Here is a 12,894-nt window from a genome sequence, read left to right as displayed (position 1 = left end):
CATTCACAAAGTGATTAAATTAACATGAAATACCATCAGGATCACTATATATATGTCTTATTTCCAACTATACATTTAGATGGGATAGTTGTAGATGCCTTTTTCTTATTCAACAGTTTATTGATGATTTTCCAAGTTGACTTAATATTATTGAAGGATTCTTGGAATTTGTTAGTAAAATATATATTTTGGGGGGGTATCTAAAGTAGGTGAGTAAATTTGTTAATATACTTTTTGTAATTTGCAGAATTCAGGGGAGAGGGATTTTTGGGGGACTTTTTATACGACTTGTTTTTTTAACTGAGGATTTTTTGAGACCGGTTGTAAAACCAAGATTTCCAGAACCCTTCTGCTGCTCTCTTACGTGGTTTAACTAAGGAAAAGCAGTGGTGAAATGAAAGATGTGAGAAAAGTCTGGAAAGCAGATTCCACATCGGCCTGATTTATAAACATTTTCCTATGAAATATCATAAATCAACATCTTAAAGCGCTCACAATTACTTGAGTTAAACATTCTACATGTAATGCTTCTAATCATTCCCATCTGTTCATTTCCAGTTGCCAACGAGAAGTGGAAAATTGGAAAGTGGTCAGAAATATCAGTATGAAATATACCTGTATTAGCTACTTCTGGTACATTTCAGGAAATTTAAATCAGAATCAACAATCATATTTCCCATTCGCTTCATTAATATCTAATGGGTTAAGGATCATGTTATCAGGGTTGATATCCTGCCCAACTAGGAGAGAGACAGAAGTGCATGTCTCATGTCCAATACAACCATACATTTGTGTTAGTTTTATCAATAGGGGTGCACTTCCTTTGGAATGCACATGACACAGTCCACATAACACCACTAAAGACTTCAGAGGGTTATGACATTTAGAGCATTGTGTGTGTTTGGTCATGAGGTTAGCTGAAACACATGAACAAAGTTGTGTGTGTGTGTGTGTGTGTGTGTGTGTGTGTGTGTGTGTGTGTGTGTGTGTGTGTGTGTGTGTGTGTGTGTGTGTGTGTGTGTGTGCCCGTGTCAAATCAGTGGACTATAGCTGACTCGAAGTATCAACTTGTAAAAATGAGCGTTAGCGCTATTTTTAATATAATTTTATATATTTTTTTTAATATATGTTTTTAAACAGTGAGTTAACATATTTTCAGCACTTTAGTTTCCAACTCATTTTCTCATGCTCTCTCTTGTCTCTGTGCAGCAATATAGTGAGAAATATGTTTGGAACATGAAATCGCAGTATTGAATCGCAATACATATAGAATCATGAGAATCGCAATACATATCGTACCGGCACCTAAGTATTGTAATAATATCGTATGGTGAGGTCCCTTGTAATCCCCAGCCATACAGTAGTGGACTAGGCCCTGACAGATAACTTGGCTCTCTGATCAAGAGTTCTGACCTGAACTTTGTCACCCTCTTTTCTCTCTCTTTCTCCAGGGGGCAGTGAGGGCCAAGGTCACATTCTCCAGCGCTTTCCTGAGAAAGACTGGGAGGACAATCCCTTTCCACAAGGCATCGAACTGGTATGTAACTAACATTACTCGCACACAAACAAATGCACAATAGCCTACATATTTACCCGATGCTACATGCATCATCTGTAACCTGAAGAAAGGCTGCATCGTGAAGGGATCAACATCACCCTGAATAATTGACTGTTAATGTGTATTTAATGTCTCCCAAATAACCCTTATTCCAGTATTGATTACCTCATTATTGTCTCGTGTTTTTTGCCCGAGTCAGTATTGAAGAATTCCTAAGTGTTCATTATGTTTTACAAGATGAATGCCTACAGAACAATGGTTATTCCTTGGTTTGCTTCTAGCCTATTTCTCACCCCGATCCAAAATAAGGGTGTAAGGTTAATCATTTCTGACACGTGGAAAGTTTTCTTAACTTGGTGTAGCCTAGTGGTGGAAAATAACCTAATGATAGGCTAGAGATCAGAGGTGAGTCACAGAGATGCAGAGTAGGGACATGTGACATACCACACTGGTATACGGCCCACTAATACTGTATGTTCCTCTCCTGTCATCGCTCTCACTCTCGTGCTTCCTCATCTATCTCTCCCTCCTCTCCTTCTATCCCTTTCACCTCATTCCCTTTTCCCTCCTTCTTCCCTTCTTTCTCAACCCCTGCGCCCATTGACTCATTTTCTGTCGATCTCACCCTCTCCCTCCTCCTCCCTCCTCCTCCTCTTTCTCCCCATCTCCTTTTCTCTCTCAGTTCTGTCAGCCCAACGGATGGCAGTTAGTTCCAGAGAGGGAGCGTCCGTCGTTCTTTGTGTCGGTTCTGACCGACATCAACTCAGAGCGTCACTACTGTGCCTGTTTCACGTTCTGGGAGGGCCTGGACAACCCACAGGTGAGAGACTAGAGGAGAAAGAGAAGATTCCCCCTAGCCACACTACTCCTCACACACTGAGCCAATGTCATTATGAACCAATAACAGTATCCTTATAGCTGTACTAGAGGTTGACCGATTATGATTTTTCAATGCCGATGCCGATTAATTGGAGGACCAAAAAAGCCGATACCGATTAAATCGGCCGATTTTTATTGATTTATTTGTAATAATGACAATTACAACAATACTGAATGAACACTTATTTTAACTTAATATAATACATCAATACAATCAATTTAGCTGTTCAATTTGCTTTAAATAATGCAAAAACAAAGTGTTGAAGTAAAAGTGCAATTATGTACCATGTAAGAAACGTTTAAGTTCCTTGCTCAGAACATGAGAACATATGAAAGCTGGTGGTTCCCTTTAACAGGAGTCTTCAATATTCCCAGGTTTATAGGACTATTTCTCACTCTACCATTTGTATTTCATTAACCTTTGACTATTGGATGTTCTTATAGGCACTTTAGTATTGTCAGTGTAACAGTATAGCTTCAGTACCTCTTGCTCCTACCTGGGCTCGAACCAGGAACACAACGACAACAGCCACCCTCAAAGCAGCGTTACCCATGCAGAGCAAGGGGAACAACTACTCCAAGTCTCAGAGCGAGTGACGTTTGAAACGCTATTAGCGCGCACCCCGCTAACTAGCTAGCCATTTCACATCGCATTGTTACACCAGCCTAATCCCGGGAGTTGATAGGCTTGAAGTCATAAACAGCAGAGCTGCTGGCAAAACTCATGAAAGTGCTGTTTGAATGAATGCTTATGAGCCTGCTGGTGCCTACCATCGCTCAGTCAGACTGTTCTATCAAATCATAGACTTAATTATAACATAACAACACACAGAAATACGAGCCGTAGGTCATTAATATGGTCGAATCCGGAAACAATCATCCCGAAAACAAGACGTTTATTCTTTCAGTGAAATACGGAACCGTTCTGTATTTTATCTAACGGGTGGCATCCATCAGTTTAAAAATTCCTGTTACATTGCACAACCCTCAATGTTATGTCATAATTACGTAAAATTCTGGCAAATTAGTTTGCAATGAGCCAGGCGGCCCAAACTGTTGCATATACCCTGACTCTGCGTGCAATGAGCGCAAGAGAAGTGACACAATTTCACCTGGTTAATATGGCCTGCTAACCTGGATTTCTTTTAGCTAAATATGCAGGTTTAAAAATATGTGCTTCTGTGTATTGATTTTAAGAAAGGCATTGGTGTTTATGGTTAGGTACATGTTGGAGCAACGACAGTCCTTTTTCGCGAATGCGCACTGCATCGATTTATATGCAACGCAGTACACACTAGATAAACTAGTAATATCATCCATGTGTAGTTATAACTAGTGATTATGATTGATTAAGTTTAATGCTAGCTAGCAACTTACCTTGGTTTCTTACTGCATTCGCGTAACAGGCGGTCTCCTCGTGAGGCAGGTGGTTAGAGCGTTGGACTAGTTAACCGTAAGGTTGCAAGATTGAATCCCCGAGCTGACAAGGTAAAAATCTGTCGTTCTGCCCCTGAACAAGGCAGTTAACCCACCGTTCCTAGGCCGTCATTGAAAATAATGTCAACTTAACTTCTTATGGCTGGGGGGCAGTATTGAGTAGTTGGATGAATAAGTTTCCCAAAGTAAACAGCCTGCTCCTCAGTCTGTTGCTAATATATGCATAGTATTATTAGTAGTGGATAGAAAACACTCTAAAGTTTCTAAAACTGTTTGAATGATGTCTGTGAGTATAACAGAACTCATATGGCAGGCAAAATCCTGAGGAGAAAACAAAACAAAAGATCTGAGCTTTGTATGTATTCACCACAGTCCCCAATGAAATGCCCCTGATATATTAATGATGTTGTTTTGGAAACGTCAGTGTTTTCTTTCTAAAGCTGTCAATTATATGCATAGTCGAGCATCTTTTCGCAACAAAATATCTTGTTTAAAACGGGAACGTTTTTTTATCCAAAAATTAAAAGAGCGCCCCCTATATCGAAGAAGTTAAGGAGAGGTATATCTATAATTCCATGTGTATAACTTGTATTATCATCTACATTTATGATGAGTATTTCTGTTGAATGATGTGGCTATGCAAAATCACTGGATGTTTTTGGAACTAGTGAATGCAACGCGCCAATGTAAACTCATATTTTGATAAATATGAACTTTATCAAACAAAACATACATGTATTGTGTGACATGAAATCCTATGAGTGTCATCTGATGAAGATCATCAAAGGTTAGTGATTAATTTGATCTCTATTTGTGCTTTTTGAAACTTCTATTTGGCTGGAAAAAAAATGGCTGTTTTTTTTCTATGGCTATGTGGTGACCTAACATAATTGTTTGTGGTGCTTTTGCTGTAAAGCATATTTGAAATCGGACACTGTGGTGAGATTCACAACAAGATTTGCTTTAAAATGGTATGAGATACATGTATGTTTGAGGAATTTTAATTGAGATTTTTGATGTTTTAAAATTGGCGCCCTGCACTTTCACTGGCTGTTGTCATATCGCTCCCGTCAACGGGATTGCAGCCATAAGTTAACTGACTTGCCTAGTTAAATAAAGATTAAATAAAGGTGTAAAAAACAAAACGGCGTCCAAAATGAACGATTTCCGATTGTTATGAAAACTTGAAATCCGCCATTCCGATTAATCGGTCGACCTCTAAGCTGTACTGTATAGCAAGTGTTTATCCCTACATTTTACGCTGGCAACAAAGTTGTGGAAATAAGACGATTTGATCATATGAGAAACCGATAACGATTTATAAATGTTCCAAGCAGTACTTGACGTCTGATATTGCATTTGATCTTTAATGATACATCTATAGAACATTTGCACAGGATAGGCTACGTTCTGTACACTGTATGATATTCTGTGTCTTGCTGTGTGTGTAGCTACAGAAAGCTGAGGCCAGTGAGGTGGATGAGGACGAAGTCCCAGGGCCGGTCCAGCCGGCCCAGGTCTTTGCCCCCAAGAGCCTGGTGCTGGTGTCCCGTCTGGACCATACAGAGGTTTTCAGGGTACAACGCACCTCAAAACAATACTGCCTGTCCCTGTCCGATACTCCCATTGCACTTCTCATCTCTGTTTCTTGTTACAACGAAGTGTGTTTGAGACAAATCTAGGCTTGATTTGGCTGTATTTTGCTTTAAGTAGTAGATGTGTTATTTTCCACACAAACCTCATTTGTCATTTCACTACAAGTCAAGGAAAGGTTGTTCTTGTCTTCTGACTGGGTGCCTCCCCTGTGCAGAACTGTTTGGGGCTCATCTACACCGTGCACGTGGACAGCCTCAGTGTTCCCTTGGAAACAGTGATCGGAAACCTCCTCACCTGCGTCATCCCCGTTGCTGGTGGTTCTCAGGTAAACACACCTCCTGCATGCACACTGACTTGTACGTATTCTCCTGAGCAGTGCAACACTCCAATCCAGCTAGCCTATTAGCTTGTTAGCCCCATCCAACCTGCTAGCATATTAGCTTAGCATATTGTCCGATGCCGACTGCTAGCACATTAGCTTAATCAACCGGTTAGCGTTGTAGCTTAGCATTAGCGGGTGTGCTATGCTAACCCACAGTGCCGAGTCAATTTCGGGTCCTCAGCACAGGCCATCCTTGTGGTAGTGGCTTGAGCGGAATTAGTGGAATGGTATCAAATACATCAAACACATGGTTTCCATGTGTCTGATGCCATTCCATTTGCGCCATTCCAGCCATTATTATGAGCTGTCCTACCCTCAGCAGCCTCCACTTCTACACACTATGTATAGGAATATCTACTTAGCGCTTGTATTCGCCCTATGTGCACAATTTAAACGTACCGTTTGTCTCAAACTAATTCAAGGATGCTACAGTGTAACATACAGTACTACTACTATATTGGGCCTATACGTACATTTCTGTACATTTTGTTCCCTTGTATAACATGCCATTGAACTCCGCTGTACATTGGTTCCTCCTGTGTGTTACAGATAAATGAGTCCCCAGTATGTAGTTTAAATCTTTCGGTTCCTCAGGCCTTAGCCTGTGACTGGCTACTGGGCTGCTTTCAGGACCAGGTAACATCACCTTCCGGCAGCTTCTTACCAATCCGCTTGCCTCATTGTGATTTTTTTAGCTATTTAGATAAACATGACTATTCTAAAAAGTATGTTTTGTATTTCCTGTAATCATCTCAAACCATGCTGATTAATATTCACTCAGTGGTTTGCACTAATCTGCTTTTGTGGGTTTTGTGGCCTAACGATGCTGCATATTCCATGCTACATTAACCTGTCAGTCATTTTGATCATTTTTGAGACCTTTTTAAAATCAATGAACTGTTTTGATTTTATGTGCCGTTGTTTGTCGTGGATCGATCTGACGTGTTCGCCATTGTTGATCTGTTATAGAAGTGTGTAGACTTTTCACTTGATGAGGAACACACATTGGTTCTCGGAGGGTGACCATATGGGGCACCAGATGGCCTCATAGCAGGCAGTGCTGTGATCTGAATGAGAGAGAGGACTAAACAGCATTAACACAGACACGACGCGCATATCTTGCAAACAAAAACAAACATACACTTGACTTACACACACTCAGAGACCTTCATGCATTGGATAGTATAGCACAGAGTGTTCTGTAATAAACTCAGCAAAAAAGAAACGTCCCTTTTTCAGGACCCTGTCTTTCAAAAATAATTTGTAAAAATCAAAATATCTTCACAGATCTTCATTGTAAAGGGTTTAAACACTTTTTCCCATGCTTGTTCAATGAACCATTAACAATTAATGAACATGCACCTGTGGAAAGGTCGTTAAGACACTAACATCTTACAGATGGTAGGCAATTAAGGTCACAGTTATGAAAACTTAGGACACTAAAGAGGCCTTTCTACTGACTCTGAAAAACACGAAAAGAAAGCTGCCCCTGCTCATCTGCGTGAACTTGCCTTAGGTATTCTGCAAGAAGGCATGAGGACTGCAGGGCAATAAATTGCAATGTCCGTACTGTGAGACGCCTACGACAGCACTACAGGGAGACAGGACGGACAGCTGATAGTCCTTGCAGTGGCAGACCACGTGTAACAACACCTGCACAGGATCGGTACATCCGAACATCACACCTGCGGGACAGGTACACAATCCCTCCATCAGTGCTCAGACTGTCAGCAATAGGATGAGAGAGGCTGTACTGATAGCTTGTTGGCATGTTGTAAGGCAGGTCCTCACCAGACATCACCGGCAACAACATTGCCTATGGGCACAAACTCACCGTCGCTGTACCAGACAGGACAGGACTGGGTCACGGTTTTGTCTCACCAGGGGTGATGGTCGGATTCACGTTTATCGTTGAAGGAATGAGCGTTACACCGAGGCCTGTACTCTGGAGCGGGATCGATGTGGAGGGTCCATCATGGTCTGGGGCGGTGTGTCACAGCATCATCGGACTGAGCTCATTGTCATTGCAGGCAATCTCAACGCTGTGCATTACAATTTAGACATTCTCCCCCCTCATGTGGTACCCTTCCTGCAGGCTCATCCTGACTTGACCCTCCAACATGACAATGCCACCAGCCATACTGCTCGTTCTGTGTGTGATTTCCTGCAAGACAGGAATGTCAGTGTTCTGCCATGGCCAGCGAAGAGCCCGGATCTCAATCCCATTGAGCATGTCTGGGACCTGTTGGATCGGAGGGTGAGGGCTTGGGCCATTCCCCCCCAGAAATGTCTGGGAACTTGCAGGTGCCTTGGTGGAAGAGTGGGGTAACATCTCACAGCAAGAACTCGCAAATCTGGTGCAGTCTGTGAGGAGGAGATGCACTGCAGTACTTAATGCAGCTGGTGGTCACACCAGATAATGACTGTTTACTATTGATTTTGACCTCGCCCTTTGTTTGGGACACATTATTCAATTTCTGTTAGTCACATGTCTATGGAACTTGTTCAGTTTATGTCTGTTGTTGAATCTTATGTTCATACACATATTTACACATGTTAAGTTTGCTGAATATAAACTCAGTTGACAGTGAGAGGACGTTCCTTTTTTTGTTGAGTTTATAACAGTACATGAAAAGCTATGGTAGGTGTTATGTTACGGTGTAATAGCAGGTTTGATACTATCAAATGTCAAACTTCTAATCACACATGCCTTTTTATTAGACTCAGGTCTGGACTTGCTAGGACTCTCCCCAGTCATGCCACATCAACCACAGTCATCCCAACATGCATTGCAACATATCCACTTTACTACTGGAACTGGCAATCATCTCAACTGTCAGATATGCACTCCTGGCATACAGAGTAGCAACCTTTAGCCCCAATACTGTACACTGGAATATATATGAGTCTGATATGGAACCTGCCTGAACGTTTGTGTGTGCGCACATCTGCCCGTCTGTATGAGTGATTGAATAAATAATTGTAAATGTCTGTCTAGTCTCCACAATGTCTTCCCATGTACCAGCCCAAGGACGTTCTGTCAATGGGCCAAGCTCCATAAATAACTTAATTTCCTGAAATATTAACTGTAAAACATTAACTAAGCAAATTTCCCTTTTTAAATTAACTTTACTGAAAATTGTCAATGTTACACAAGTTAACATTTCAGTCCTCAGTTATTTCATCCCATGGTCATGAACACATCGTCTGACTAATTCACATGTTGGATGTACAGTTGAAGTCGGAGGTTTGCATACACCTTAGCCAAATACATTTAAACTCAGTTTTTCACCATTCCTGACATTTAATCCTAGTAAAAAAAATCCCTGTTTTAGGTCAGTTAGGATCACCACTTTATTTTAAATAAGTGAAATGTCAGAATAATAGTAGAGTGATTTTATTTCAGCTTTTATTTCATTCATCACATTCCCAGTGGGTCAGAAGTTTACATACACTCAATTAGTATTTGGTAGCATTGCCTTTAAGTTGTTTACCTTGGGTCAAACGTTTCGGGTAGCCTTCCACAAGCTTCCCACAATTTTGGCCCATTTTCTCCTGACAGAGCTGGTGTAACTGAGTCAGGTTTGTAGGCCTCATTGCTCACACACGCCTTTTCAGTTCTGCCCACAAATTTTCTATAGGATTGAGGTCATGGCTTTGTGATGGCCACTCCAATACCTTGATTTTGTTGTCCTTAAGCCATTTTGCCACAAGTTTGGAAGTATTCTTGGGGTCATTGTCCAGTTGGAAAACCCATTTGCGACCAAGCTTTAACTTCCTGACGGATGTCTTTAAGATGTTGCTTCGAAATATCCACATAATTTTCCTGCCTCATGATACCATCTATTTTGTGAAGTGACCAGTCCCTTCTGCAGCAAAGCACCCCCACGACATGATGCTGCCACCCCCGTGCTTCACGGTTGGGATGGTGTTCTTCGGCTTGCAAGCCTCCCCCTTTTCCTCCAAACATAACGATGGTCATTATGGCCAAACCATTCTATTTTCATTTCATCAGACCAAAATACATTTCTCCAAAAAGGTCGATCTTTGTCCCCATGTGCAGTTGGAAACTGTAGTTTGGCTTTTTATGGCAGTTTTGGAGCAGTGGCTTCTTCCTTCCTTAGCGACCTTTCAGGTTATGTCGATATAGGACTTGTTTTTACTGTGGATATAGATCTTTTTGTACCTGTTTCCTCCAGCATCTTCACAAGGTCCTTTGCTGTTGTTCTGGGATTGATTTGCACTTTTCGCACCAACATTTACATTACATTTAAGTCATTTAGCAGACGCTCTTATCCAGAGCGACTTACAAATTGGTGCATTCACCTTATGACATCCAGTGGAGCAGCCACTTTACAATAGTGCATCTAAATCTTTTAAGGGGGTGAGAAGGATTACTTTATCCTATCCTAGGTATTCCTTAAAGAGGTGGGGTTTCAGGTGTCTCCGGAAGGTGGTGATTGACTCCGCTGTCCTGGCGTCGTGAGGGAGTTTGTTCCACCATTGGGGGGCCAGAGCAGCGAACAGTTTTGACTGGGCTGAGCGGGAACTGTACTTCCTCAGTGGTAGGGAGGCGAGCAGGCCAGAGGTGGATGAACGCAGTGCCCTTGTTTGGGTGTAGGGCCTGATCAGAGCCTGGAGGTACTGAGGTGCCGTTCCCCTCACAGCTCCGTAGGCAAGCACCATGGTCTTGTAGCGGATGCGAGCTTCAACTGGAAGCCAGTGGAGAGAGCGGAGGAGCGGGGTGACGTGAGAGAACTTGGGAAGGTTGAACACCAGACGGGCTGCGGCGTTCTGGATGAGTTGTAGGGGTTTAATGGCACAGGCAGGGGAGCCCAGCCAACAGCGAGTTGCAGTAATCCAGACGGGAGATGACAAGTGCCTGGATTAGGACCTGCGCCGCTTCCTGTGTGAGGCAGGGTCGTACTCTGCGGATGTTGTAGAGCATGAACCTACAGGAACGGGCCACCGCCTTGATGTTAGTTGAGAACGACAGGGTGTTGTCCAGGATCACGCCAAGGTTCTTAGCGCTCTGGGAGGAGGACACAGTGGAGTTGTCAACCGTGATGGCGAGATCATGGAACGGGCAGTCCTTCCCCGGGAGGAAGAGCAGCTCTGTCTTGCCGAGGTTCAGCTTGAGGTGGTGATCCGTCATCCACACTGATATGTCTGCCAGACATGCAGAGATGCGATTCGCCACCTGGTCATCAGAAGGGGGAAAGGAGAAGATTAATTGTGTGTCGTCTGCATAGCAATGATAGGAGAGACCATGTGAGGTTATGACAGAGCCAAGTGACTTGGTGTATAGCGAGAATAGGAGAGGGCCTAGAACAGAGCCCTGGGGGACACCAGTGGTGAGAGCACGTGGTGAGGAGACGGATTCTCGCCACGCCACCTGGTAGGAGCGACCTGTCAGGTAGGACGCAATCCAAGCGTGGGCCGCGCCGGAGATGCCCAACTCGGAGAGGGTGGAGAGGAGGATCTGATGGTTCACAGTATCGAAGGCAGCCGATAGGTCTAGAAGGATGAGAGCAGAGGAGAGAGAGTTAGCTTTAGCAGTGCGGAGCGCCTCCGTGATACAGAGAAGAGCAGTCTCAGTTGAATGACTAGTCTTGAAACCTGACTGATTTGGATCAAGAAGGTCATTCTGAGAGAGATAGCGGGAGAGCTGGCCAAGGATGGCACGTTGAAGGGTTTTGGAGAGAAAAGAAAGAAGGGATACTGGTCTGTAGTTGTTGACATCGGAGGGATCGAGTGTAGGTTTTTTCAGAAGGGTGCAACTCTCGCTCTCTTGAAGACGGAAGGGACGTAGCCAGCGGTCAGGGATGAGTTGATGAGCGAGGTGAGGTAAGGGAGAAGGTCTCCGAAATGGTCTGGAGAAGAGAGGAGGGGATAGGGTCAAGCGGGCAGGTTGTTGGGCGGCCGGCCGTCACAAGACGCGAGATTTCATCTGGAGAGAGAGGGGAGAAAGAGGTCAGAGCACAGGGTAGGGCAGTGTGAGCAGAACCAGCGGTGTCGTTTGACTTAGCAAACGAGGATCGGATGTCGTCGACCTTCTTTTCAAAATGGTTGACGAAGTCATCTGCAGAGAGGGAGGAGGGGGGGAGGAGGATTCAGGAGGGAGGAGAAGGTGGCAAAGAGCTTCCTAGGGTTAGAGGCAGATGCTTGGAATTTAGAGTGGTAGAAAGTGGCTTTAGCAGCAGCGACAGAAGAGGAAAATGTAGAGAGGAGGGAGTGAAAGGATGCCAGGTCCGCAGGGAGGCGAGTTTTCCTCCATTTCCGCTCGGCTGCCCGGAGCCCTGTTCTGTGAGCTCGCAATGAGTCGTCGAGCCACGGAGCGGGAGGGGAGGACCGAGCCGGCCTGGAGGATAGGGGACATAGAGAGTCAAAGGATGCAGAAAGGGAGGAGAGGAGGGTTGAGGAGGCAGAATCAGGAGATAGGTTGGAGAAGGTTTGAGCAGAGGGAAGAGATGATAGGATGGAAGAGGAGAGAGTAGCGGGGGAGAGAGAGCGAAGGTTGGGACGGCGCGATACCATCCGAGTAGGGGCAGTGTGGGAAGTGTTGGATGAGAGCGAGAGGGAAAAGGATACAAGGTAGTGGTCGGAGACTTGGAGGGGAGTTGCAATGAGGTTAGTGGAAGAACAGCATCTAGTAAAGATGAGGTCGAGCGTATTGCCTGCCTTGTGAGTAGGGGGAAGGTGAGAGGGAGAGGTCAAAAGAGGAGAGGAGTGGAAAGAAGGAGGCAGAGAGGAATGAGTCAAAGGTAGACGTGGGGAGGTTAAAGTCGCCCAGAACTGTGAGAGGTGAGCCGTCCTCAGGAAAGGAGCTTATCAAGGCATCAAGCTCATTGATGAACTCTCCGAGGGAACCTAGAGGGCGATAAATGATAAGGATGTTAAGCTTGAAAGGGCTGGTAACTGTGACAGCATGGAATTCAAAGGAGGCGATAGACAGATGGGTAAGGGGAGAAAGAGAGAATGACCACTTGGGAGAGATGAGGATCCCGGTGCCACCACCCCGCTGACCAGAAGCTCTCGGGGT

The 12,894-nt window shown here is 44.1% G+C and overlaps 1 protein-coding gene across 11 annotated transcripts in view; it reads left to right on the top strand.

The window, feature by feature from the left end:
* LOC115133064 (myotubularin-related protein 5-like) overlaps positions 1–12,894 on the top strand; it is an 81,160-nt gene that overhangs the window by 31,565 nt on the left and 36,701 nt on the right. For 8 of the 11 annotated variants that reach the window (XM_029665907.2, XM_065021612.1, XM_029665905.2 and 5 more), the window contains exons 2-6: positions 1,452–1,537; positions 2,241–2,378; positions 5,326–5,451; positions 5,685–5,795; positions 6,402–6,488. In XM_029665907.2, the coding sequence (XP_029521767.2) occupies positions 1,452–1,537; positions 2,241–2,378; positions 5,326–5,451; positions 5,685–5,795; positions 6,402–6,488 (548 nt within the window). The remainder of the gene's footprint in view (positions 1–1,451; positions 1,538–2,240; positions 2,379–5,325; positions 5,452–5,684; positions 5,796–6,401; positions 6,489–12,894) is intronic. The other 3 variants (XM_029665912.2, XM_029665911.2, XM_029665910.2) reach the window with 1 other exon arrangement.

This window comes from Oncorhynchus nerka, linkage group LG8 (genome assembly GCF_034236695.1).
Source record: "Oncorhynchus nerka isolate Pitt River linkage group LG8, Oner_Uvic_2.0, whole genome shotgun sequence".
Lineage (NCBI taxonomy): Eukaryota > Metazoa > Chordata > Actinopteri > Salmoniformes > Salmonidae > Oncorhynchus > Oncorhynchus nerka.
The sequence above is the reverse complement of the archived record's forward strand: the minus strand, read 5'-3'. Positions and strand labels throughout refer to the sequence as shown.